This window comes from Pseudophryne corroboree, chromosome 1 (genome assembly GCF_028390025.1).
Source record: "Pseudophryne corroboree isolate aPseCor3 chromosome 1, aPseCor3.hap2, whole genome shotgun sequence".
NCBI lineage: Eukaryota > Metazoa > Chordata > Amphibia > Anura > Myobatrachidae > Pseudophryne > Pseudophryne corroboree.
Genome location: NC_086444.1, coordinates 1,239,494,269 through 1,239,517,923, shown reverse-complemented (window position 1 = coordinate 1,239,517,923; position 23,655 = coordinate 1,239,494,269). Strand labels below are relative to the sequence as shown.

The 23,655-nt window shown below is 42.5% G+C and overlaps 1 protein-coding gene across 1 annotated transcript; it reads right to left on the bottom strand.

Annotated features, from left to right (window-relative positions):
• Positions 1-8,420: 8,420 nt before the first annotated feature.
• Positions 8,421-12,511, bottom strand: LOC135052971 (vomeronasal type-2 receptor 26-like). Its single transcript, XM_063957456.1, has 2 exons — positions 12,367-12,511; positions 8,421-9,322 (listed from the first exon to the last, which is right to left on the bottom strand). The coding sequence occupies exons 1-2, from the start codon at positions 12,509-12,511 to the stop codon at positions 8,421-8,423; spliced, it is 1,047 nt and encodes a 348-aa protein (XP_063813526.1).
• Positions 12,512-23,655: the final 11,144 nt, after the last annotated feature.

The window sequence follows — 23,655 nt, the reverse complement described above, 5'->3', positions numbered from 1 at the left end:
CTAAGCTGGTTCAAATCATTTCTCACAGGCAGGTCACAGAGAGTATCATCTGGAGTATACTCATCACCACCAGTGCCATTGCCATGTGGTGTCCCACAAGGTTCTATACTATCCCCCATGCTTTTTGCAGTATACATGCTCCCATTGGGTGAAATAATCAGGCGCCATGGCCTGGTCTACCACTGCTATGCAGATGATACACAACTGTACTTGTCCTCTGCTCCGGGCACTGATAACCCAATAGCAACCCTAAATGGCTGTCTAGCTGAACTACAGGAGTGGATGAGCGCCAGTTGGCTGCGACTGAACCCGGATAAAACAGAGGTCCTTTTGATACGACCGCAACATCAAAGGACAAGACTGCAGCATAGCCAACCAACTGGACTTACACTCAGGGATTCAGAATTACAGACCAGTGATCGTGTGTGGAATCTTGGAGTTGTCCTGGATGGTGGCTTGACACTTAAACATCAGATATCAGCCACAATCAAATCCTCATTCTTTCACCTGAGGAACATAGCCAGAATCAAGCACTTAATTCCCTCAGATGACATGCCAAAAGTCATACATGCATTTGTATCATCTCGTTTAGACTACTGTAATGCCCTCTACCTTGGTCTACCAGCAAAATAATTGCAACGCTTACAGCTGGTGCAAAACACAGCTGCCAGGCTATTAACCAACCAGCCCCGTTCTAGCCACATAACACCCATCCTCTACTCCCTTCACTGACTGCCTGTAAGATGGCAAATAATCTTCAAGATTGGCTTACTGAGTTTCAAAGCATTACATGACCAAGGCCCAAGGTACCTGAAACAGCTTCTGACCCCATACTGCCCCACTCGATTACTGCGATCTATAGATGAAGGACTTATAGCAGAACCTAGAATCTACCGTAATTCTTCTGGGGGTCGAGCTTTTAGTCATGCTGCTCCGACTCTATGGAACTCACTTCCCCGCACAGTGCGAGAGGCCCCAACTATAGAATCCTTCAAAAGTAGACTCAAGACATTTCTGTTTACTCAAGCATTTCCATAATGTCCCTTTTAGTATCTTCATGCTTCTGTATTTTATGAAAATGTACTTCATTATTTTCTGTACTATATTATGCTATGCATCTGTTAAGCGCCTTGGGTCCTATTGGAGAAAGAGCGCTATATAAATAAAATTATTATTATTATTATTAAGTGTTCCATAGCGTACTGTCGTACCTGAAGCCAAAAGCAGCGGAGTAGTGGGCACAACCAGAAACAATGCAATAGGTCCACCTTGGGTGCATGACATTTCAGACATTTGTATGAGTCTGTCATACCCACCCTATATTGTTTATATGGGCAAAAGTACGCTCTGTGAACTGTATTATAAAACATATCCTGGTATTGTGCCGAGGGCAATAGTTTGCAAGAGTGTAGCAAACTTTTCAATAATGTGTCACATGTCAGCTCAGGAAAGTCTGACAGACATTTTTGTAGTCCTGAGACTGATTGAGGGTGATCTAGCTGGGTGGTTAGTTTTTTGTAATGCATAGATAGGGCTTTCTTTGCAGCTGGTGGGGTTCGTAAAAGGGTATCTAGTTCATTATTCAAGTCTGTCCTTGATAAGGTTTTAAGCACCAGACTGGTATAATGTTGCAACTGGAGAAAAGCCAATGGGTAATCGCGTAGAAATGGAAATATATCCTGTGACTGGGTAAATGTGAGTGACTTCCCATTTTCTTTATCAACCAATTGTCCTATATCCCTCAGGCCCTCGTTTTGAAACATTTTAAAGGGGAATCCCGCCTCCCCACGCTGGAAGTCAGGATTACCTAGGAACCACAGATATGAGGATTTGTGGCCCCAAGTTTCCGGAACATCTCAAGGAGTGCCAAAGGCGATAGACCGACCACAGAAGGGGATTATCCTTCAAATCCTGATCACAGTCCGCTTGTATACAGTGGAGGAAGTTTGTCAAACTCTTAGATTTTATGAATTGTGCCTCGAGGTGTGTGTTTGCATATGGGTCTGTATCGTTTAACCAGTCTCTCAGAAATCTCAATAAAGATGCTTGGTTATAAAGTAATGCGTTTGGGAAATTAATTCCGCCATTAGCTTTCGGTTGTTGCAGCTTATGCATGGCAATACGAGGCCTCTTTCCCCTCCATATAAATTGCCGAAACAATTTAGTTATGTGTGTTAGATCCAATCTACTGAGTATTTCGGGAAGAGATTGTAAAATATATAATAATCGTGGAAATGTACACATTTTTATCTAATTGGCCCTCCCTAAATACGAGAGCATTAAATGGTTCCATCCTTCCAGTTCCTTCGTTATGAAGGTTATCGCCTCTTTTACATTCAACCTATATAAATCCGAGGGATATTTTGGAAGTTTAATGCCCAGATAGGTTACATATGTGTTAGCCCAGTGTATAGGTATCTGTCTCCCCCATCCTGGGCTTTTTCCCCGTGATTTAAATAGAACCCTATAGATTTAGAAAGATTAACTTGGAAGCCCGAAATTTTTCCAAATTTGTATAATAAATCAAAAATATCCTGTTCCCAATTATACACTAGCACATCATCAGCAAAAGCTGACAATTTTATCTCTCTTTCCCCAATTGGGATGCCCTGATAAATCATCGAGTTTTGTAATATTCGGAAGAGAGGGTCTATAGATAAATTAAAATGAAGGGGCGACAGGGGGCAGCCCTGTCTCGTACCTCTTTGCAAAGTAATCTGAGGACCCCGTTTGCCATTAACCTGCAAAGAGGTCGTCGGGTCAGTGTAGATATATTTAATAACACCTACAAAATTTTCACCAAATCCTCTGTAGTTTAATACACTAAACAGGTGATGCCATGACACGGTGTCGAAGGCTTTGTGTGTGTCTAGGCTTAAGAGCATATGTTCTGAATTAGGAGAGTTTCTGGCCACCACCGTCCCCGCTAGTGCTGTACAAATGGCCTTGACTGATTGACATTTTCTAAAATCAGAGTTTAAGAGGGAAATGGGTCTATATGGCAGATTTCCCATAAACATAAAATCCCTCTGCAGCTCCTCCTGTGGGGAGATATGATTATAGAGTTCAGTGTAAAAGTCAGTAAGATGTGCTAAAATATTGGCGGTTTTAGTGTAGGTTTCTTTCCAGGCGTCATCCCTCAGGACCGCAATAAAGGAACGTTTCCTCCTTGCTTTGGACATAGTGGCCAACAATTTCCCAGTTTTATTTCCCCATTTGTGGTAATGAAATTTAGTGAAATCTAAACGTTGTTGTGCCTGAGCCGTTAAAAAGGCATCAAGTAATTTTTGTCCCGTAAATATATTTCCAAAAGATTCTCAGAAGGGTTAGTTTTGTAAGCATTAAAACTATGGGACACGGCCGCGTGTAATTCATGATACTTTTTTGTGTTGTCTTTCCTCTGTTTAGCCACATACCCAATTATATGAGCTCGTAACACTGCCTTTGATGTCTCCTAGAACAGCACCGAGTTATCCCAATGCTCTAGGTTAGAGCGGGCTGGTGAATGGGGGCCATTTCTTAAGAAATGTGATTTCGCTTGTTGAGGGTCAGTAAATAACTGAGTACGACCATTTTCAATAACCCTCAATTTGGCCGGGTATAGCAGTGCAAATTTTATCTTTTTGTTTACCAAGAACTTACATACCTCCGAAAAGGCATTGCGTTTTTGAGAGACCATGACCAAGAAGTCTTGGAACACTAAGATTTTTTGGCCCTCCACCCTAAGTTCAGGGGCAGCGCGATATGCCTGTAACAATTTCTCTTTGTCCCTATAATTGAGGAAATTGGCAATAGTTGGTCTAGGTTGGGCACCCCTGTCTCTGCGTGTCGCAACTAACCTGTGTGCCCTCTCCACCGGCAGCGGGGGATCCGTATCTGGGAATCCTATTGCCACCGGAATAAGAGTGCTGACATAGGCCTGCAATTGTGTGTCCGAAAACCGACTCAGGTATGCCTATAAAGCGCAAATTACATCTTTTATTTCTATGTTCTAAATCGTCAAGCTTCTCCATCATGGCGTGGATAGCCTGAGACTTAGTTGTGAGTTCCTGATGCAAAATATGAACTGAGTCTTCGGCATCACTGGTTCTCTGTTCCAAAGTGTCAAGTCTAGCTGTGTTTGACTCTATCTTAGCTAAAGATGTATCTAGCCTAGCATGCAAGTCCTCAAACTTCTTGTCTATGAGAGGCATTAACATATTAATGACTTCTTTGGCATTTTCAGCAGGTGACGGAAATGTTATATTGCGAGGATATGACTGAGAAGCAGACTCCTCCCCTCCAGATGATGGATACGGGGGAGTTGGGGGATGGGACGCATTCACTTTTTGGGCATTTTGCCATTTAGAAGTTGATTTTGCATTAGAACAGCGTTATTACCTGGGGGGAAGAGAGCATGCCATCCCATTCAGGTGGACGTAAGCTGTGGTGGAGTATGATAGGGAGGCCGAGTATGTCACCAGTTGAAGGGGACTCCAGATACCTTCACTGCGCCAAGTACAGAATGGATGACCCTGGCAGGAACAAATCCGTTGAGACAAGAGGGGTGCAGTGAGCGGCTGCCCAGCGCCAGGTCCTCCGGCTACGAAGGGGTGATCCCGTGTTCCAGCAGCTTTTCAGAGAACAATCTGCAGGGTCAGAGGCATCTCCCACAGATGGTCCGCGATGCGCCATCTTGTGACTGGGCTATCTTCTCCCGATCACCCACGTAGGCGTGCAGGCTGCCACAGATCAATTGCAGGGCAGAACAGTACAGCAGCTCTGCAGACACGGCTCTGTCCCGGTAAGCGTCCCGGCCCCCTCACTCGTCATGATGCGGGGTGATCTCTCCTGCTGCAGCCATGCACTCCGGAGTGCAAGTGGGTCCCCGCGGCTTCACATAGGTGGGAGTGGGTAGAGGACCAGGGAGCGATGACTCTCAAGTCGATGGTGGCAGCACTCGTCCAGTGCCAGCAGCCCGCCTTAAGGTTTACAGGCAGGGGTATATTCGCGCCAACGCCACGTTGGCAGTCATGCAGGCCATCTCGTCCGATGGCCTGACTTTGGGGCAATTGTTAATCCTCCTCCACACCACAGGTATCCCCACGATCAGCAGAGTCTGAGCAGTAACAGGGTACGAGTCTGCTGTCAGTGAGTCCCGTTGGAAAGGAAGATTGTACGGGATTCTCTGTGCGGCTCTGAGGAGCTATATTAAAAAGAGGCCATACTAGCTGGCCCCGCCCCCGGAAGTCTTGAGGAAACATTTTTTATATCTCAATCTCACTCAGCCCTTGGTCTGCATTATTGAGTTTTCCTATTGTGGGTCTTGATAAAAATAATAACAGGCTTATTCACCATGGGGGTCATTCCGAGTTGTTCGCACGCAAGCTACTTTTAGCAGATTTACTCATGCTACGCCGCCGCCTACTGGGAGTGAATCTTAGCTTCTTAAAATTGCGACCGACGTATTTGCATTATTGCGATTACACCTCTCTTAGCAGTTTCTGAGTAGCTCCAGACTTACTCGGCATCTGCGATCAGTTCAGTGCTTGTCGTTCCTGGTTTGACGTCACAAACACACCCAGCGTTCGGCCAGACACTCCCCCGTTTCTCCAGCCACTCCTGCGTTTTTCCCAGAAACGGTAGCATTTTTTCACATACACCCATAAAATGGCCAGTTTCCGCCCAGAAACACCCACTTCCTGTCAATCACATTACGATCACCAGAACGATGAAAAAGCCGTGAGTAAAATACCTAACTGCATAGCAAAGTTACTTGGCGCAGTCGCAGTGCGGACATTGCGCATGCGCATTAAGCGGAAAATCGCTGCGATGCGAAGAAAACTACCGGGCGAACAACTCGGAATGACCACCCATATTCTTAATGCAGCTAGATTTACAGTGCCTAAATGTTGGAAAAACCTTGAACCTCCCCCTTTAAGTATGGTAATGGATAAAATTTGGTATGTATCTACTATGAAGAAGATCACTGCATCATTGCACGACAGATCGGTTAGGTATAATCTCGGAACCTTGGTTTATGTATAATAATTCTTCTGTCTCTAAAATCTAATGTACTTTAGTGTGTAACATGGCCCTGATTATTTTTAAGGAGATTCTCTTTTAGGACTTATATTTTGGAGGGGTTAATTGCTCATAGGTGAACGTGGCTGATATATGAGAGTAATTATTCAAATCATGCTGGGGAAAAAAGTACATACAGTACGAGATTATAAAAGGTTGGCCAGGTAATCTGGTCTTTCATGGAGGTCCCGCTACTACTTTTTTTTTCTTTTCCCCCCTTTTTTCTATATATAATTTTTTTTTAATGAATTTCTTAATGTTAATCAATATATTATGCCATCTGATCTCTAGCTTTTGTGGCTCAGCATTCAATGTATTGGAAGTCATGAAATGTGTGCATGTGCTTTTGTTGTATATTTGATGTTTTTTCAACTTTGTCTAATAAAATAAATAGTTAATAATATAAAAGAAATAATAATAATAATAATAATAATAATAATAATAGTAATAATAAAAATAACTTTTTTTAAATGAAGAAAATACACTGCTCAAAAAAATAAAGGGAACACTAAAATAACACATCCTAGATCTGAATGAATGAAATATTCTTATTAAATACTGTGTTCTTTACATAGCTGAATGTGAGGACAACAAAATCACACAAAAATGATCAATGGAAATCAAATGTATTAACCCATGGAGGTCTGAATTTGGAGTCACCCTCAAAATTAAAGTGAAAAAACACACTACAGGCTGATCCAACTTTGATGTAATGTCCTTAAAACAAGTCAAAATGAGGCTCAGTAGTGTGTGTGGCCTCCACATGCCTGTATGACCTCCCTACAACCCACACAAGTGGCTCAGGTAGTGCAGCTCATCCAGGATGGCACATCAATGCGAGCTGTGGCAAGAAGGTTTGCTGTGTTTGTCAGCGTTGTGTCCAGAGCATGGAGGCACTACCAGGAGACAGGCCAGTACATCAGGAGACGTGGAGGAGGCCGTAGGAGGGCAACAACCCAGCAGCAGGACCGCTACCTCCGCCTTTGTGCAAGGAGGAACAGGAGGAGCACTGCCAGAGCCCTGCAAAGTGACATCCAGCAAGCTACAAATGTGCATGTGTCTACTCAAACGATCAGAAACAGACTCCATGAGGGTGGTATGAGGGCCCAACGCCCACAGGTGGGGTTGTGCTTACAGCCCAACACCGTACAGGACGTTTGGCATTTGCCAGAGAACATCAAGATTGGCAGATTCGCCACTGGCGCCCTGTACTCTTCACAGATGAAAGCAGGTTCTCACTGAGCACATGTGACAGACGTGACAGAGTCTGGAGACGCCAAGGAGAACGTTCTGCTGCCTGCAACATCCTCCAGCATGACCGGTTTGGCAGTGGGTCAGTAATGGTGTGTGGTGGCATTTCTTTGGGGGGCCGCACAGCCGTCCATGTGCTCGCCAGAGGTAGCCTGACTGCCATTAGGTACCGAGATGAGAGCATCATACCCCTTGTGAGACCATATGCTGGTGCGGTTGGCCCTGGGTTCCTCCTAATGCAAGACAATGCTAGACCTCATGTGGCTGGAGTGTGTCAGCAGTTCCTGCAAGATGAAGGCATTGATGCTATGGACTGGCCCGCCCGTTCCCCAGACCTGAATCCAATTGAGCACATCTGGAACATCATGTCTTGCTCCATCCACCAATGCCATGTTGCACCACAGACTGTCCAGGAGTTGGCGGATGCTTTAGTCCTGGTCTGGGAGGAGATCTCTCAGAAGACCATCCACCACCTCATCAGGAGCATGCCCAGATGATGTAAGGAGGTCATACAGGCACGAGGAGGTCACACACACTACTGTGCCTCATTTTGACTTGTTTTAAGGCCATTACATCAAAGTTGGATCAGCCTTTAGTGTGTTTTTCCACTTTAATTTTGAGGGTGACTCCAAATCCAGACCTCCATGGGTTAATAAATTTGATTTCCATTGATAATTTTTGTGTGATTTTGTTGTCAGCACATTCAACTATGTAAATAACAAAGTATTTAATAAGAATATTTCATTCATTCAGATCTAGGATGTGTTATTTTAGTGTTCCCTTTATTTTTTTGAGCAGTGTATAATGTGACCAATGCCTGGAAAGGCATAATTTACAGAACTTTAGAAAAGTTGGTGTCTAGAATGCCCAAATTATGTGAAGCAGTGATATGCACCAAAGGAGGACACAATGATGAAAGCCAAATTGATCTGAAATTTATGTTATACTATAAAATTATAAATAATTTTGATAATGTTTAGCTACGATATGTGAAACATTACTATTAATACATATATTCATTACTTCACTACATTTTGTCTTTTATTAACAATTATTTTCCTTGGCCAAAAACTTTGGCACACTAGTGCATATGTCATTCCTTATGGTTAGTTCTTTCCCAGCATCATTTTTCTGGAGATCAAATCAGTTCTGAAAAGCAGAATGTAGAGTTTTGGGAAAAATATACAGCCCAGAACTCCAGCACATGAGGTCAGGATGGCGAATTTCTCTACAGCCACCGCGTCTTTCCCTTTGGTGCTCAGATAGGCTGGGATCATTGCAATCCAGACACTGCAGAACACCAGCATGCTGAAGGTGATGTACTTGGCCTCATTAAAGCTGTCCGGTAATGTCCTCACCATGAAAGCCAGAACAAAGCTCACAGCTGCCAGGATCCCCATGTAGCCCAACACAGAGTAGAACCAAATCACTGACCCCTCATTACACTGAATGATGATCATTCCCTGATAGGAGTTATGGTCATACTCATGGTATGGAGGAGAAACTGACAGCCACATAGCACAGATTAGAGCTTGGACAGAGGAGCACACAATGACCACATAATTAGACACTTTGAGTGTTACCCACTTCTTCCAGGGACTACCAGGTTTGGTGGCTTTGAAAGCAATGCAGACAGTGACAGTCTTGGCCAGTACAGAAGAGACAGCTGTGGAGAAGAAGATCCCAAATGACATCTGTCTCAGCCTGCAGGTTACATCCACCGGCTTGCCGAGGAACAAGAATACACAGAGAAAGCTCAGCAAGATTGAGACCAGGAGAATGAAGCTTACAGCCCGGTTGTTGGCTTTCACAATTGGAGTGTTCCAGTAATAAATAAAGTTCCCTAATATAAATAATGTTACGGCAGAGAAAGATGAAGCGGTTACTGGGGAAATTAGTGCCACATTGTCCTTTTCATATGACAGAAAGTCGTATGTTTTGGGGACACATCTCACTTTTCTCTCATCCGGCCACTCCTCATCAGGACATCTATGGCAGCTGTCACTGTCTAAAATGTAATATAAAATAACATATTATCTGTGTGGCCAATAAATTGCTCAACATAAAACAATTAAAGAACATCCATCTTAGAATTCTAAATAAAACATCCAATTTATTTCACTGAAATAGTCTTGATGTGTTTCTACCTAAAAGGTTTAATCAGGTACAGTATATGACCCATTGAGGGGTATTAAGGTTTGAATGTGATGGGCAGTCCATGGGAGCAAAATGGCAACTGTATCCTTTACTGCGCCATTAGAGGCTTTATGTACTTCGGACTACATCGCAGTTTATATTCCAATATTGAGCTACACTACACTGAAGAAAAGCATGACATGAAAGGATGTGTGTGGAGTAGTGGGGTGAGGCTGCATGACACTGGACTGCAATAGATGTAACAAGGGCTCCAGAATTAGTCCCTTTACAACTACTCTTATACATGTAGCTACACTCATCATTGCCACTACTGCATCATACAGGCGTCCTAGTCGTGCCATACAAATAGCGCTGCTTGGGGAAGTAAGGCATGATAAGGCAGAAGAGGATCAACAGCATGCAATACACAGCTCCACCACTTGGTGGCAATTGCACAACTAATGAAAACAACAGTACAGTGCTGGATAGCACAGCCTCCTGCAGCCGGTATATTCCGTATACACATAGATATACAGTACAGATGCAATATATCAAAGCAGCACCTAACTGCAATGAGGTCGCTCCTCAATGCATCAGCTACTGGAGGCTACTTTTTACACAGATATACAATACAAGTGTGACTTTTCAACTTAATCAGCAGTGTCTGTGCCGCCTTGATTGGACACATGTACTGTATATCTGCGTGCATGTCTCAGTCTGTATACGAAGCTTGACAACTTGTTTTGAGAAAATGTGAAAAAATGTTATGCTACTTTTTACACAGCTATACAATACAAGTGTGGCTTTTCAAATTAATCAGCAGAGTATGTGTGGCTTTGAACACATGTATAACCAACTAAACTTTTGCCTCACTGATAGCCTTTATTCATTTGCCAAGAATTCATTTAGATGCAATCTAGGGTCAGCTGTGCGGATCAATTTGAATTCACATACGTAAATTATTCATAATACTAAGTGTTTGTAAATGAACAGCTGAACACCAGTAAACAGGTATTTGAATGTTTACATTTAAATGTTGCAACTTTTTTACACTCCGAGCCTAAAGAACTGTACTTTTATCTGAAACAAACCATGTACCACAAATTCATTTTCTTCATTGTACTCCATAGCTTTTTCTCTAAAACAAAAACATCATTCATTATCCCTGCTTCTCATCCCCCTGTACACATTGCTGCCTAAATTATTCACTCCCTCTTGTTAACACTCATGAGATTTTTACTTATCTCTCTACTTTGACAACCGGACACCAAAAAACATATTGACAGACCTCCAACTTTATTTATCTCTCTCTCCTGCTGCTTTTAGCTGGTGACATTTCCCCAAATCCAGGACCCAACCACTTGCCCCACTCACATCCACCTGATTCGCAGCAATATAGACAACCAGCCAAACTCATAAACACATGTCTCCCTGCACCCTTCAAATCACTAAAATGTGCCTTATGGAATGCACGCTCCGTTGTAACAAATTAACATCTTTACATCACCTCTTCATATCTAACAACTTCAATCTGCTTGCTATAAAAGAAACATGGCTCATAAAATCAGATACAGCCTCCCCTGCAGCACTGACACATGGTGGTCTCCATTTCACACACTGCTCCAGGCCTGGAAACAGTAAAGGAGGAGGAGCTGGATTATTACTTTCCCAATCTGTCACACACACAGTTCTACCACAAGTAACATCACTCACATTCACATCATTTGAAGTACATTCCATCGGGATTTACACTCCTTTCTCTCTGCGTGTTGCAGCTATCTATCACCCACCTGGGCAACCCAAACAATTTCTGGAAGATTTTTCTGCCTGGCACCCTCACTTTCTATCCTCTGACATCTCCACCATCATCATGAGTGATTTCAATATTGCTATTAATTTTCAAGAACTGTCCATATTAAATGTCATATTAATCACTTCTGAACCATCCCTCACCCAACCCACCAGCCACTATCAAGGCGCAAGATCTTGCTTCCTACTACAAGGACAAGATTGATGAGATCTGAGATGAAATGGTATGCTCTTCCTCAGCCAGTGACATGCTCAATTCTCTATCTGAACCTTCTGGCATTCTCTCCCCATTTGATCCCACAAGTGTAGATGAAGTGTCAACACTCTTCTCAGCCTGCTCCTCTACTACCTCTCCTCTTGAGCCTATACCATCACAAGTAAATAAATCTCTGTCTCCTTTGCTCATCCCAACCTTAACTAACATCTGTAATCTCTCACTCTCTCTACTGGTAGCTTTCCTTCACTGCATGCAGTGATTACTCTCATTCTGAAAAAACTAAATTCTGACCCTAACACTTTCTCAAACTACTGTCCCATCTCTCAGCTGCCATGCCTCTCCAAGCTACTTGAAAGACTTGCCTACACTTTCGTCAAATACTTTCTTAAAACTTATGTATACTCCTTCCATCTATATCCCCATACTGTATGTGCTGCCTCTCACCTACACACACATGCAACTCTACACACTCACAACCCTTTATACACACCCCTCTACACACACACACACTTTCCCTACACACACACTTCCCCATACACCCCCCATACACAAATATCCTAATATATATATATATATATATATATATATATATATATATATACACACACACACCCTAATATACACACCTCTATACACACCCCTCTTAACACACTACTCCTCTACACAGACTACCCCTCTACACATACTACTACTTTATACATGTACACACAAACCCTACTACACACACCCCTCCTACACACACCTCTCTATACACTCTTACCCCTCTACACACACACACCCCTTGGTACAAACACACCCCTCTATACACACACATTACTTTACACACACACACCCCTTTAAACACACACATCTCTGAGTGCATTTACCATAGTAATTGTATCCTCAGTTACTATCATATGGCGACTCTTCCTGTATATAACACATCCCTACCTGTAACATTGGACATTTCTCCCTCAGAACACGGGATGCAGTTATAACAGCAGACATGGAATCCTCCATTAGAGGCTTTTCTGTATCCAGGGGAACATCTGTCATTGCACCGAGATTTGGGGATCTTGTACATGGAGAAATATGTAAATCATTAATGAAATTAGAGATAGAAATAACTTATTAAATAATGTTTAATTGTCACAGAGTTGTGTTCTATCTAATGTGTACGGTATTACAGAGCCTGGTTTAACACCTGTGAACTCTGCATGTGATGACACTAAAGCTGTGTACACACTAGATGATATGTCATCTGATACACTGACAAAGCGTGCCCCAGCAGGTCATCAGCAGCATCCTCTATTGGTCCTATATGCAGCGCCAATGGGGGATGTAGTCAGCGAGGATCATACTGATGAATGAAGCATGGCCACCACCATTGGTCCATCACTGACCGCATCTCCAAGTGTGTATGCACACGCCAGGTCCCATCACTGCCAATGTCAGGCTGGGCACATATCACATAATGTGGACCTCATAATAAGTTACAAGGTGTTTACAGGACAGAAGATGACAACTTAGCTAAATCACACATGGGTGATCCATGGCTGAGTCACGTGTGCTGCAGTGTCCTCTTCTTACGTGGCTCACCTTATCCCCTGATTGAAAGGACACAGGAACAACAAACAGAGCAGGATGTGCCACATCTTCAGGTACTGCACATGCTTTGTAGACCTACTGTAGGTTTTTTCAGGGCTGTTTAAACCCAAATCTGATGGTGATGACATCCAGATGTTCTGTCTCACTCATAACAACTTAATGCATTTCTATGACTTCGTCAAGGGTCATGTAGACCCAGACATTGGATGGTCTTGCACAGTATCTGTGCCGCACAAACTGTTTTCTCTGTTACATTTTTTTTACACCTTACTTCTTTCAATCAGTCACTGGGTGAGTACTTGGAAGTTCCCAGCCCACCCTTTATAGGTACTTGACACACGTCCTGGCTTCACTGATGGATCTGAGCAACACCTAAATCTGCTTCTGTAGCCAGAAGTCACAGTGACATGAAATTAGGGTAGATTGCTATAATATCTCAGGTATGCCTAATGTCCTGGGTGCTATTGACTGCCCACACATTAAGCTGAGACCACCTAAGGATGGAGTCCACATATACCTTACTAGGCATCAGGCCTGTTATTTTGTAATATGTAACACATTTTATAATTCTACAGATGTAGCCATGCTCATCTTTACTGTGACACAGCACGCTGCAACATGGCTTTCTGCACGGCATGCAAGGTTCCAATTATTCAAATATATACATCTGTATTTATTACTTCTTACAAATATAATAATGCTAACACATATCTTCTGTGTCTTATTTATGTAAAACTTACTACCACTTTAACCTCTCACTAGTGTCATGCCTTTGGGTTGTTGTCCTGTGCTGACCAAGTCCTGGACTTGAACCCTAGTGTTAGTGACCCCTACTAATGAGGTTACATGGTCGCAGTTGGTGAGCCCATATATTGTTGGTGAAAAATAATGCTAATCACCTTAATTTTTCTCTATTTGATTGCAGAATGTATTATAAGAATTCTGATTAGCAGTGCTTAGTACTATAGAGTGTGCATATGCATTTTATTTTTTTCTGTGTGGAACTAGAAGGCTCAGCATGACAGCACCTCTTGGCTACCCTGGCTCATGTTATGATGTCTTTATCCTCAGTCAGTCGTCTCTCCATAATGATGATGTGACCCTTTACGTTGATACGGTGATGAACATTCATCGCAGCATACAACGCGTGGCATAGCGGGTCACGCTCTTCATATTCATTTCTTACAATTCATTTCAATGGGAGCCTGGCAGCTATGCATATGCATCATGATCCCACTACAGCATGCTGCAATACAAAGCATATCTGTAATGGGAGACTTCTGTCTATTTGAGGCAGGAGAATTGCTCAAGGGAAGGCTGCTGGGTAAAAACAGGCTACACTTGCTCTTTATTACCAAGCCACATTACAATATGTTTTTGTAAAACTATTTCCTTGCTTTTGTCTCATGGCCTTACAGGTATTGCTGAGTATTGCTGTTGCTTCTTTTTTTCCCTTCGTTGTTGCTCCCATATTCTCCTGCTATAAATAAGTATAATAATGCACACATATTTACTAAAACCATAATAAAACACATTTTAGACTATTAAAAACTGGGTTCCTTTGTCTATACAAACCTAGTGGCATGTTATTGTACTTTCTATTCAAAGTGTCGTACATTGTGCTCAGTTGCTGTGTATTGCATAATCTGGCTTTAGGCCAATTTGAACCCCCCCAATTAAGCAATGCACAGTGACCAGGCAGGGGGATTTGAACCATGAGGTGACTCTCACTGTAAAGAAAATGTCAGTTCAAGCAAACATTTATGATATGTTCCCTCAGTGGGCGAAAATTCAAACGATCTGGCCGATATTGGCTGGTTGAGAATGATATTGTCTAGTGTGTACAGATGTTATATAAAAGCTGCTTGCAGGTCTGATAGATGATATCAAAGAGAAGCCCCTGCTTCCATTGGCATTCACCTCTCCCGACATCGACAAGTGTGTATGCACTTGCTGTGGTCGGGTACTTTAGCGGATGACATATCATCGTTTGCAATGTTATCCTAGTGTGTACGCACCCTTAGCGTTTTTAGGGGGGTTAAATTTTACATTTTTTTACAAACTGTCCAAAGTGTAGAAAAGTTGAGGATCATTGGCAAAGTTGACCATTACAAATTATCTGTTTGAAGGCTTGATTTAGCTATAAAAAAAAATTCAAATATAGATGCAAGTTGAATGTTATTTAGTAACAAAAATATTTGAGACAAGACAATAGATCAAAGGCAACACATGAAAAAATTAAACCAACAAAGTCACTGGTTCAGCAGAAATGATTCCTCTTCTAATCCAGGTTTTTCTCCAGAGGTAGTTCATATTAAAAGAGAGAAAACAAAAAACAAAAAATGTCTTGAGTATAAATTTTTTCTGAATTATAACGGTATTCAAGAGACCAAATACACATCAATGAAATCTAGCGTACCGGAACTCACTTCATAGATTGGGTCTGCTGAATTTATAAAGGTTTCTTTTCAAACAAAATGACCATACAATCTGGATTGTGGGGACAACAAGTAAATGACAGCGTACTGAACACAAAATGTAGCTGGAATCCTTTATATAATGGTTTCTTACACTTGTCCGATTTATGAATCTTCTTATGGGTAATTTTTTTCTCCAAATTTGCGTATTTAGAAAAGCAAAAAAGAATGACAAGGCAATGTGTAGTATAGTGAAACTTCGCCTCAATAGACACCACTGTGTAGTGGTATTATAGTTGGTGGTCACCCAATATAAATCTTTTTTTGAACTAACGTACCTAAAACTCATTTTTATATGACTGTGATCATGCACATAAAGGTTTCTTTATGTTTATAAGCACCCAAGGGTCACCCAGTGATAAACTCAAATGCTTACCAAAAACTCACAATAGCAACCACGGGAATCCTCACAAAAAGGTTTCTTTTGTAGCCAAATGTCCAGAGTCTCAGGAAAGTTCAATATATAGCCACTCTCTCATCACTGACGCATTTCGATCCTCCCGGGACCTTTTCCAAAGTGTGATTGTTTTTTAGTGTATGTGCAACTTATTCAATAATCTGGCTGTACACATGTACACACACATGTACCACTGTTAAATCGTTCACCCTTAGATGACTTTGCATTTACATAATGGACAATCTTTTGACTTCTACCATTCTTTAATATATAGTATTTTGTCCTTTGTTTGGGTTTGGTGCAATATATATTGGCATCCAGGATGCTGCCAGTCAAAAGACCATCCGTGGCATCATGATGGACATAATTCTGATGGGGGCTCGGTAATTATACTTGGAATCGGCAATTGATCTGTTTCCGGAGTTCCGGCATTGGCATTATGACTGCATGTAGGGATTCTGGTGCCTGGATTCCAACTTCCGGTTTCCCAACTGCTGGCATCCGGACCGGATCCCATATGTTATGTGAACAGACATAACATTTATGTAGCCTATGATTTGTATTCCTAAGCATTGTGATAAATAGTGGGATTTACCATTTCCCTATGAATCTATAGATTTAAGAAACATTTGGGGACAGGAATATTTTTCTAATTATTATTTTAATCAGTTTGGAAAAACACTTGAAAGTACAAAGTGAATGTATGTTTAATTTTAAATATGCATAAAGGAATTCAAATTAATCAATAAGGGAAACACACTATATGCAAACAATATGTTATCAGGCAAAAACAATATCATGTATGTTTCAATTTTGCCTTCACTGCCATCTCCTAGGAGCATTGCAGCTGGAAGTGGGTTTGGTGGATCCACCTCTGGTTCTGAATGTATGGCGGAATGGTGTGGACATGGGTGTGGAAATCTTTGGCATGCTGTCAGTGGAGGTGCTTCGATGGGGTTCAGGTTAGCAGCTCAGTAGCTGGTTGCCCAGGTTTTATACTGTATGTGACTGTTCAGCTGACACATAACATCGGACTTCAATTGCAATTTTTCCTGGGATTGGTTGATTGACACATTCTCCATGCAATTTATATACTATTTATTTCTAAATTTAAGTATAAGTTAATTATAGAAACACTCTCTCTTGATATTGTAACATCTATCAAAGAAGATGTCCCTTAGATGTGTACTTGTTATGGATTGTTTATTTTGGATATGTTATATTCTCAAGAACTTTTACATTCTGCAGACATTGTTACCCTGAAAATGAGATCCCAGTAACATCAATAACATTGCAAAAGCTGTTCTGTACATTTGCAATGACGGTGAAGACTTTCTAGACCATGACTAAAGGGAAAATTGCCAGAAAACTGCCAGAATCACTCTTTACTGGATACAAGTGTTGTGAAACATAAAGGTTGGGGTGGGTGAACTTTAATCAACACCCTGATTTTAAACATAAGAGATGATGCCATCCTGAGACTTGTAGTAACATGAAGGAAGAGATAATGTGTATTCTCTATGCACTAGGAATAATAATAATCACAACAATTATAGCGAACTCCGCAATTTAACATAGCGTAATATTGAGGTTCTTAGCACATGTTTGGCTAAAAATATGCGCACAACTTATCAGGTGGGTCACTATCATCCTTAATACTGACAGCTCACTATAGCTGAACTGGGTAATTATAGACCAGTTAGTCTTACATCAATAGTGGGGAAAGTACTGGAAGGTATTCTAAGGGATAGAATTCAGAAGGTCCTTGAAGCCAATAAGGTTATTAAAAGGAATCAACATGGATTTGTTAAGGACATATCATGTCAAACCAACTTACCTGGCTTTTATGAAACAGTAAGTGCGAACCTTGATCAGGGTAAGGAGGTAGATGTAATTTTTTTAGACTTTGCCAAAGCTTTCGACACAGTACCACACATGCAACTTATCTACAAACTACAAGAAATAGGGCTAGGAAGCACAATATGCACTTGGGTTAAAAATTGGTTAAATAATAGGGAGCAGCGTGTTGTGGTTAAAGGATAATTTTCAAATTGGACTGAAGTGCTAAGTGTTGTGCCACAAGGGTCTGTACTAGAACCACTATTGTTTAACATTTTCATTAACGACCTAACAGTAGGTCTAGAGAGTATGGTGTCAATTTTTGCAGACAATACCAAATTGTGTAAGGTTATAAATATGGATGAGGATGCTGAGTCTCTTCAGAATAACTTAGGTAAACTAGAAGCATGGGCAGCCAAATGGAGACTGCGCTTCAATACAGACAAATGTAAGGTAATGCACTGTGGTAGCAAGAACAAAAATAACACCTACATATTAAATGGGGTAATATTAGGGGATTCTGTACTGGAAAAAGACTTAGGGGTTCACACAGATAGCAAACTAAGCAGAAGTACCCAAAGTAGGATTGCAGCAAAGAAGGCTAATAAGATTGATGCAAGGGACGAGAGTGTTATACTCCTATTATACAAATCACTAGTGAGGCCACATCTTGAATACTGTGTACAATTTTGGGCACCATACTACAAAAAGGATATCCTGGAGCTAGAAAAGGTTCAGAGGTGGGCGACCAAACTAATTAATGGCATGGAGACGCTGGAATACGAGGAAAGGTTTGCAAGGCTAGGCATGTTTACATTGGAAAAGGAGGATACTAAGAGGGGACATGATCAACATCTACAAACATATAAAGGGACAATACACAGGGCTTGCATGGGACCTGTTTTCTATAAGATCAGCACAGAGGACTCGTGGACACTCGCTCAGGTTAGAGAAGAGGAGATTCCACACAATGCGGCATAAAGGCTTTTTCACAGTAAGGACAATATGTGCTATAAATTCCCTGCCTGAGGGAGTTGTAATGGCGGACTCAGTCAACACCTTTAAGAATGGGTTAGCTAAATTCCTAATGGATAAGGATATACAGGGTTATGGTGCATAGTCGCGCACTAAAGTTACTATAAAAAGAGGGATAAAATGCCACGGCTGACATAAGCATCAGACAAAATTTTAGACCAAAATAATCCTGCATAGGAGACCACAAATAGGTTGAACTCGATGGATAAATTGTATTTTTTCAACCTTAGATACTATGTTACTCTATAATATACATGTATCCAGGTCTTATCTTTTATAGCACCCATTCTAATATGTAAAAAGCAAGTGCAATGACCCGTAATAATTAAAAACACCTAAAGGCAGGCAGATGGGTTTTCCACAATTACAGAGTATTTTTTTCTGTGAGACATAGTTGTCAGATGTCACCATAAAAACTTGCAGAAGAAGAGACTGACCATTGGCTGATGAGATACATAGGAAACCATAGAACTATTGCTTTAAGACATACTCTCAAAATCACTATTTGTTAGCCTATAAAATGGCTCCTCCCTTCTTGCCAGTTTTGGAAGTCCTGATTTCTTTTAAAGATGACTGTGGTAGTGAGATGGAGATGATGTTCTAAGGATGGCAGAAGACACAATTGCACTGAAACCAGGGGCAGCACAGGTCCCATGCTTGACATGTTTTCAGACATCAGTTGGCCCTCGGAGATCAAGTATAAATGTGGAACTCCTGATGCAGACATAATTCATTGTTTGTGATATTACACGAAGGAGCAGACATTATGGATCTCACTCTAATCATATATTAATAACACTTTACATCTAAGATTCACAATTGATATGGCCTGGGCATTCTGGGGCATATATCCCAAACCACCCCTTGCTCATTATCCAAAAGTAATAGAATATTGCTTAACAAATTGGCTGCAGCCACAAAAAAAGACAATACTATCACAATGGATAACCTCGAACCCTATACCTATCACTTTGTTACTTCCACGAATCCAATGTTTATTCTCTATGGACGGGACTAATACAACACTTCATAAAGACAAATTTACACAGTTTTATTTGATATACGGCTCGCTTATGAACACACTTTATCAATAACAGTTAAGGAGGCTTTGAGGAAATGCATTAAGTCCACCAAGTGGTATAACCTGAAAATACTTACTTCAGGCGCCCCATTCTGAAATGCTATGCAAATTCTTGTAATCATTGTGATCTTTGTGACTTTGTATTTTTCTTTATTTTTTACTTTTGTAGCACTGTATTCTAGTGTCTTGGACATGTACTGTTGACCTTTTTACTATTACCTGTCAATAAAAAATGAAAAAACGTATGTGTCCTTTTTACAAAAGCAACTTACTAAAATACATGTTCAAGGGGGTAATTCCATTGCAAATCCCAATCTTGATCCAGGTGTCACGAACCGGGTATCTGGACGCCATTTCTTACCCATCAGATGCCTCCTAAGGCTGGCTCAGCGCTCCAGGACCGGATCCCATCTGTTATCCTAATGTTCACATTCCTGCATCCTCTCCTGTCTCTCTGAGACGCTGTCACAGTAACGCCTTATTACATCTGGCATGGCGTCTCCCGCGGCCTCCGCCGCCGTCCCTGAGCTTCTGCATGCAGAGTGTCAGAGTGGCGATTACGTCAGCCGCGGCCTCCGCTGTGTCCGCGTGGTTGGATGTGCACTTGTCAGCCTGGCGTCTCCTGTCTCCAGTGGCCGGCGCCGCCATTACTGTTTTCATTACCACATGGATTACAAACCAAACTTCCCTCCAAGTGTCTGCATGGGCGTAGCCATCTTGGATTCTGTCAGCTGATCATTTCCTCCAATCTGTTGTCAGTATTGTTAATCTGCATAATTGCCTAGCCAATCCCTTCCTTGCTGCAGGTATAAATACACTGTGCCTGAGCAAGGAAGGCGTCAGTGCTTTGGTTGTCAAACCTAGTTCCTGTTTGTCTCTCTCCTGTGATTGTCTTCCAGGTTCCAGCTCCTGTCTCAAGACTTCCACCATAGAGACCCGCACCAGCATTCCACCTGCGGTGTAGCCTGACTCTCCAATCCATTGTGGATTCATCTGTTTCCAGCTACAACATTACCTGCTTCCAGCCCAGCTTCCAGCAGAGTACAGCTTCTCTTAAAGGGCCGGTGTCCTTTCTACACTTTACCACTCTCCACCGGTATTATTATTTCTCCGCTCTCAAGTTCTACATTTCAGTTCATATTTCATCGCTCCCAAGTTCATTTATTATTTAACTGGTTCCAGCCAGTATCCACTCCGTGCTAACAACAGTCTGGTTCCAGCCAGTATCCACAGCAGCCGTTTTATCTTCAGCAACCCAGCTTTTCCTGGAACACCAGCTGGTACAATCCTGGGTTATCTCCATTGCTACAGTCGGGCCTGGTAAGGACTTTCCATCTAGAAGATTATAAGAACTATCTCACACTACCAGTGCCCTGTGGCTCCTGCCATCCTGTAGTACCCAGGAACTGTATTTATTCTTTGCTGACTTTTACGTTTTCTTTTACTGCTGCTGTGTTGCGGAGTTGTCATAATAAACATCATTGACTTTTATCCAAGTTGTCGTGGTCACGCCTTCGGGCAGTTATTATTCATGTTACTTACATGTCCAGGGGTCTGATACAACCTCCCAGGTTCCGGTACATCTCAGCCCCTACAACTGAGGCTGCCTCCCGTCAGCTCAGGCCCTCAGTTGTGACAGTAAGCACTGACCAAATGAATCCAGCCGGAGACCAGGATCAAGCGGCCAGGCCGATGCAAGAACTGGCAGCCCGACTAGAACATCAGGAGGCTGCACAGGGCCACATCATCCGCTGTCTCCAGGATTTCTCTACTCGGCTGGATGGGATTCAGACAACTCTCCGTGGATCAGGCGCGTCTGGTGCGTCAACCACAGTGACTCCAGCTATAACCCCACCCACCTTACCCATTTCTGCTCCACGTCTTCATCTTCCAACGCCAGCAAAATTTGACGGATCTCCAAGATTCTGCAGGGGATTTCTCAACCAGTGTGAGATTCAGTTTGAGCTACAACCTGGCAATTTTCCCAGTGACCGTACAAAAATTGCCTACATTATTTCTCTTCTCAGTGGCTCAGCCCTTGATTGGGCATCACCGTTATGGGAGAGGTCCGACACCCTGCTATCTTCCTACACTGCCTTCGTGTCAACATTCAGGCGCATCTTCGACGAGCCAGGCCGGGTAACCTCAGATTCATCCGAGATTCTCCGTTTACGCCAGGGGTTACGTACTGTAGGACAATATCTGATACAGTTCCAGATCCTGGCATCCGAACTGGCATGGAACGACGAGGCCCTGTATGCTGCATTCTGGCATGGCTTATTTGAGCGTATTAAAGATGAGTTAGCTACCAGAGACTTACCTTCTAAGTTAGATGAGCTAATCTCACTCTGCACGAAAGTTGATTTACGTTTCAGAGAGAGAGCAACTGAGCGTGGAAGATCATCTGCTCCAAAATCTTCTGCTCCTCCTCCTCGTCAACTGTCACCATCTAAAGATGAGCCCATGCAACTTGGCCGTTCCCGTTTAACTCCTGCTGAGCGCCGAAGACGTCTCTCCGAGTCTCTCTGTCTCTATTGTGCAGCTCCGTCTCACACCATTAATGCCTGTCCCAAACGTCCGGGAAACTCCAAATCCTAGCTCGCCAAGGAGAGGGCCGGCTAGGAGTAATGATCTCCTCTCCATCTCCTCAAGATTGTAATCTCCCAGTCTCGCTTCAAGTTGCTCAACGTTATCGGAACGTCATTGCCCTCCTTGATTCCGGAGCAGCTGGGAACTTTATTACCGAAGCCTATGTTAAACGGTGGTCCCTACCCACCGAGAGACTTCCTTCGTCCATTTCTTTAACTGCCGTGGATGGCAGCAAAATTTTTGATGCAGTTATTTCTTTAAGGACTCTACCAGTTCGTCTGAGAGTGGGAGTTCTTCATTCCGAACTTATTTCTTTTTTAGTGATTCCAAGAGCCACACATCCTGTGGTCCTGGGCCTTCCATGGCTCCGTCTTCACAATCCTACAATTGATTGGACGACTACGCAAATCCTGGCATGGGGTTCCTCCTGTGCTGAGACATGTTTGTTTAAAGTATTGCCTGTCTGTTCTTCCTCCCCCAGGTCGTCTGATGTTCCACCTCCTCCATATCAAGATTTCACGGATGTGTTCAGTAAAGCTTCTGCTGATATCCTTCCTCCTCATAGAGAATGGGACTGCCCGATTGATCTCGTTCCAGGGAAGGTTCCACCTCGAGGCCGAACTTATCCGTTGTCTCTGCCTGAGACGCATTCTATGGAGGAATACATTAAAGAGAACCTAGCAAAGGGGTTCATTCGACCTTCTTCTTCCCCAGCCGGCGCAGGCTTCTTTTTTGTAAAAAAAAAAGATGGTGGTCTGCGGCCGTGCATCGACTACAGAGGTTTGAACGACATTACCATCAAGAACCGTTATCCTTTACCCCTGATTACTGAGCTCTTTGACAGAGTTAGCGGAGCTACCATCTTTACAAAGCTGGACTTGAGAGGTGCATACAATCTCATCCGGATCCGTGAGGGTGACGAGTGGAAGACCGCCTTTAACACCCGTGACGGACATTATGAGTACCTCGTCATGCCCTTCGGATTGAGTAATGCTCCAGCTGTCTTCCAGCATTTTGTCAATGAGATCTTCAGAGACATTCTATACCATCATGTCGTGGTCTATCTAGACGATATCCTCATTTTTGCCAACGATTTAGAGGAACATCGTTTTTGGGTTAAAGAGGTTCTGTCCCGTCTCCGTGTCAATCATCTCTATTGCAAATTAGAGAAATG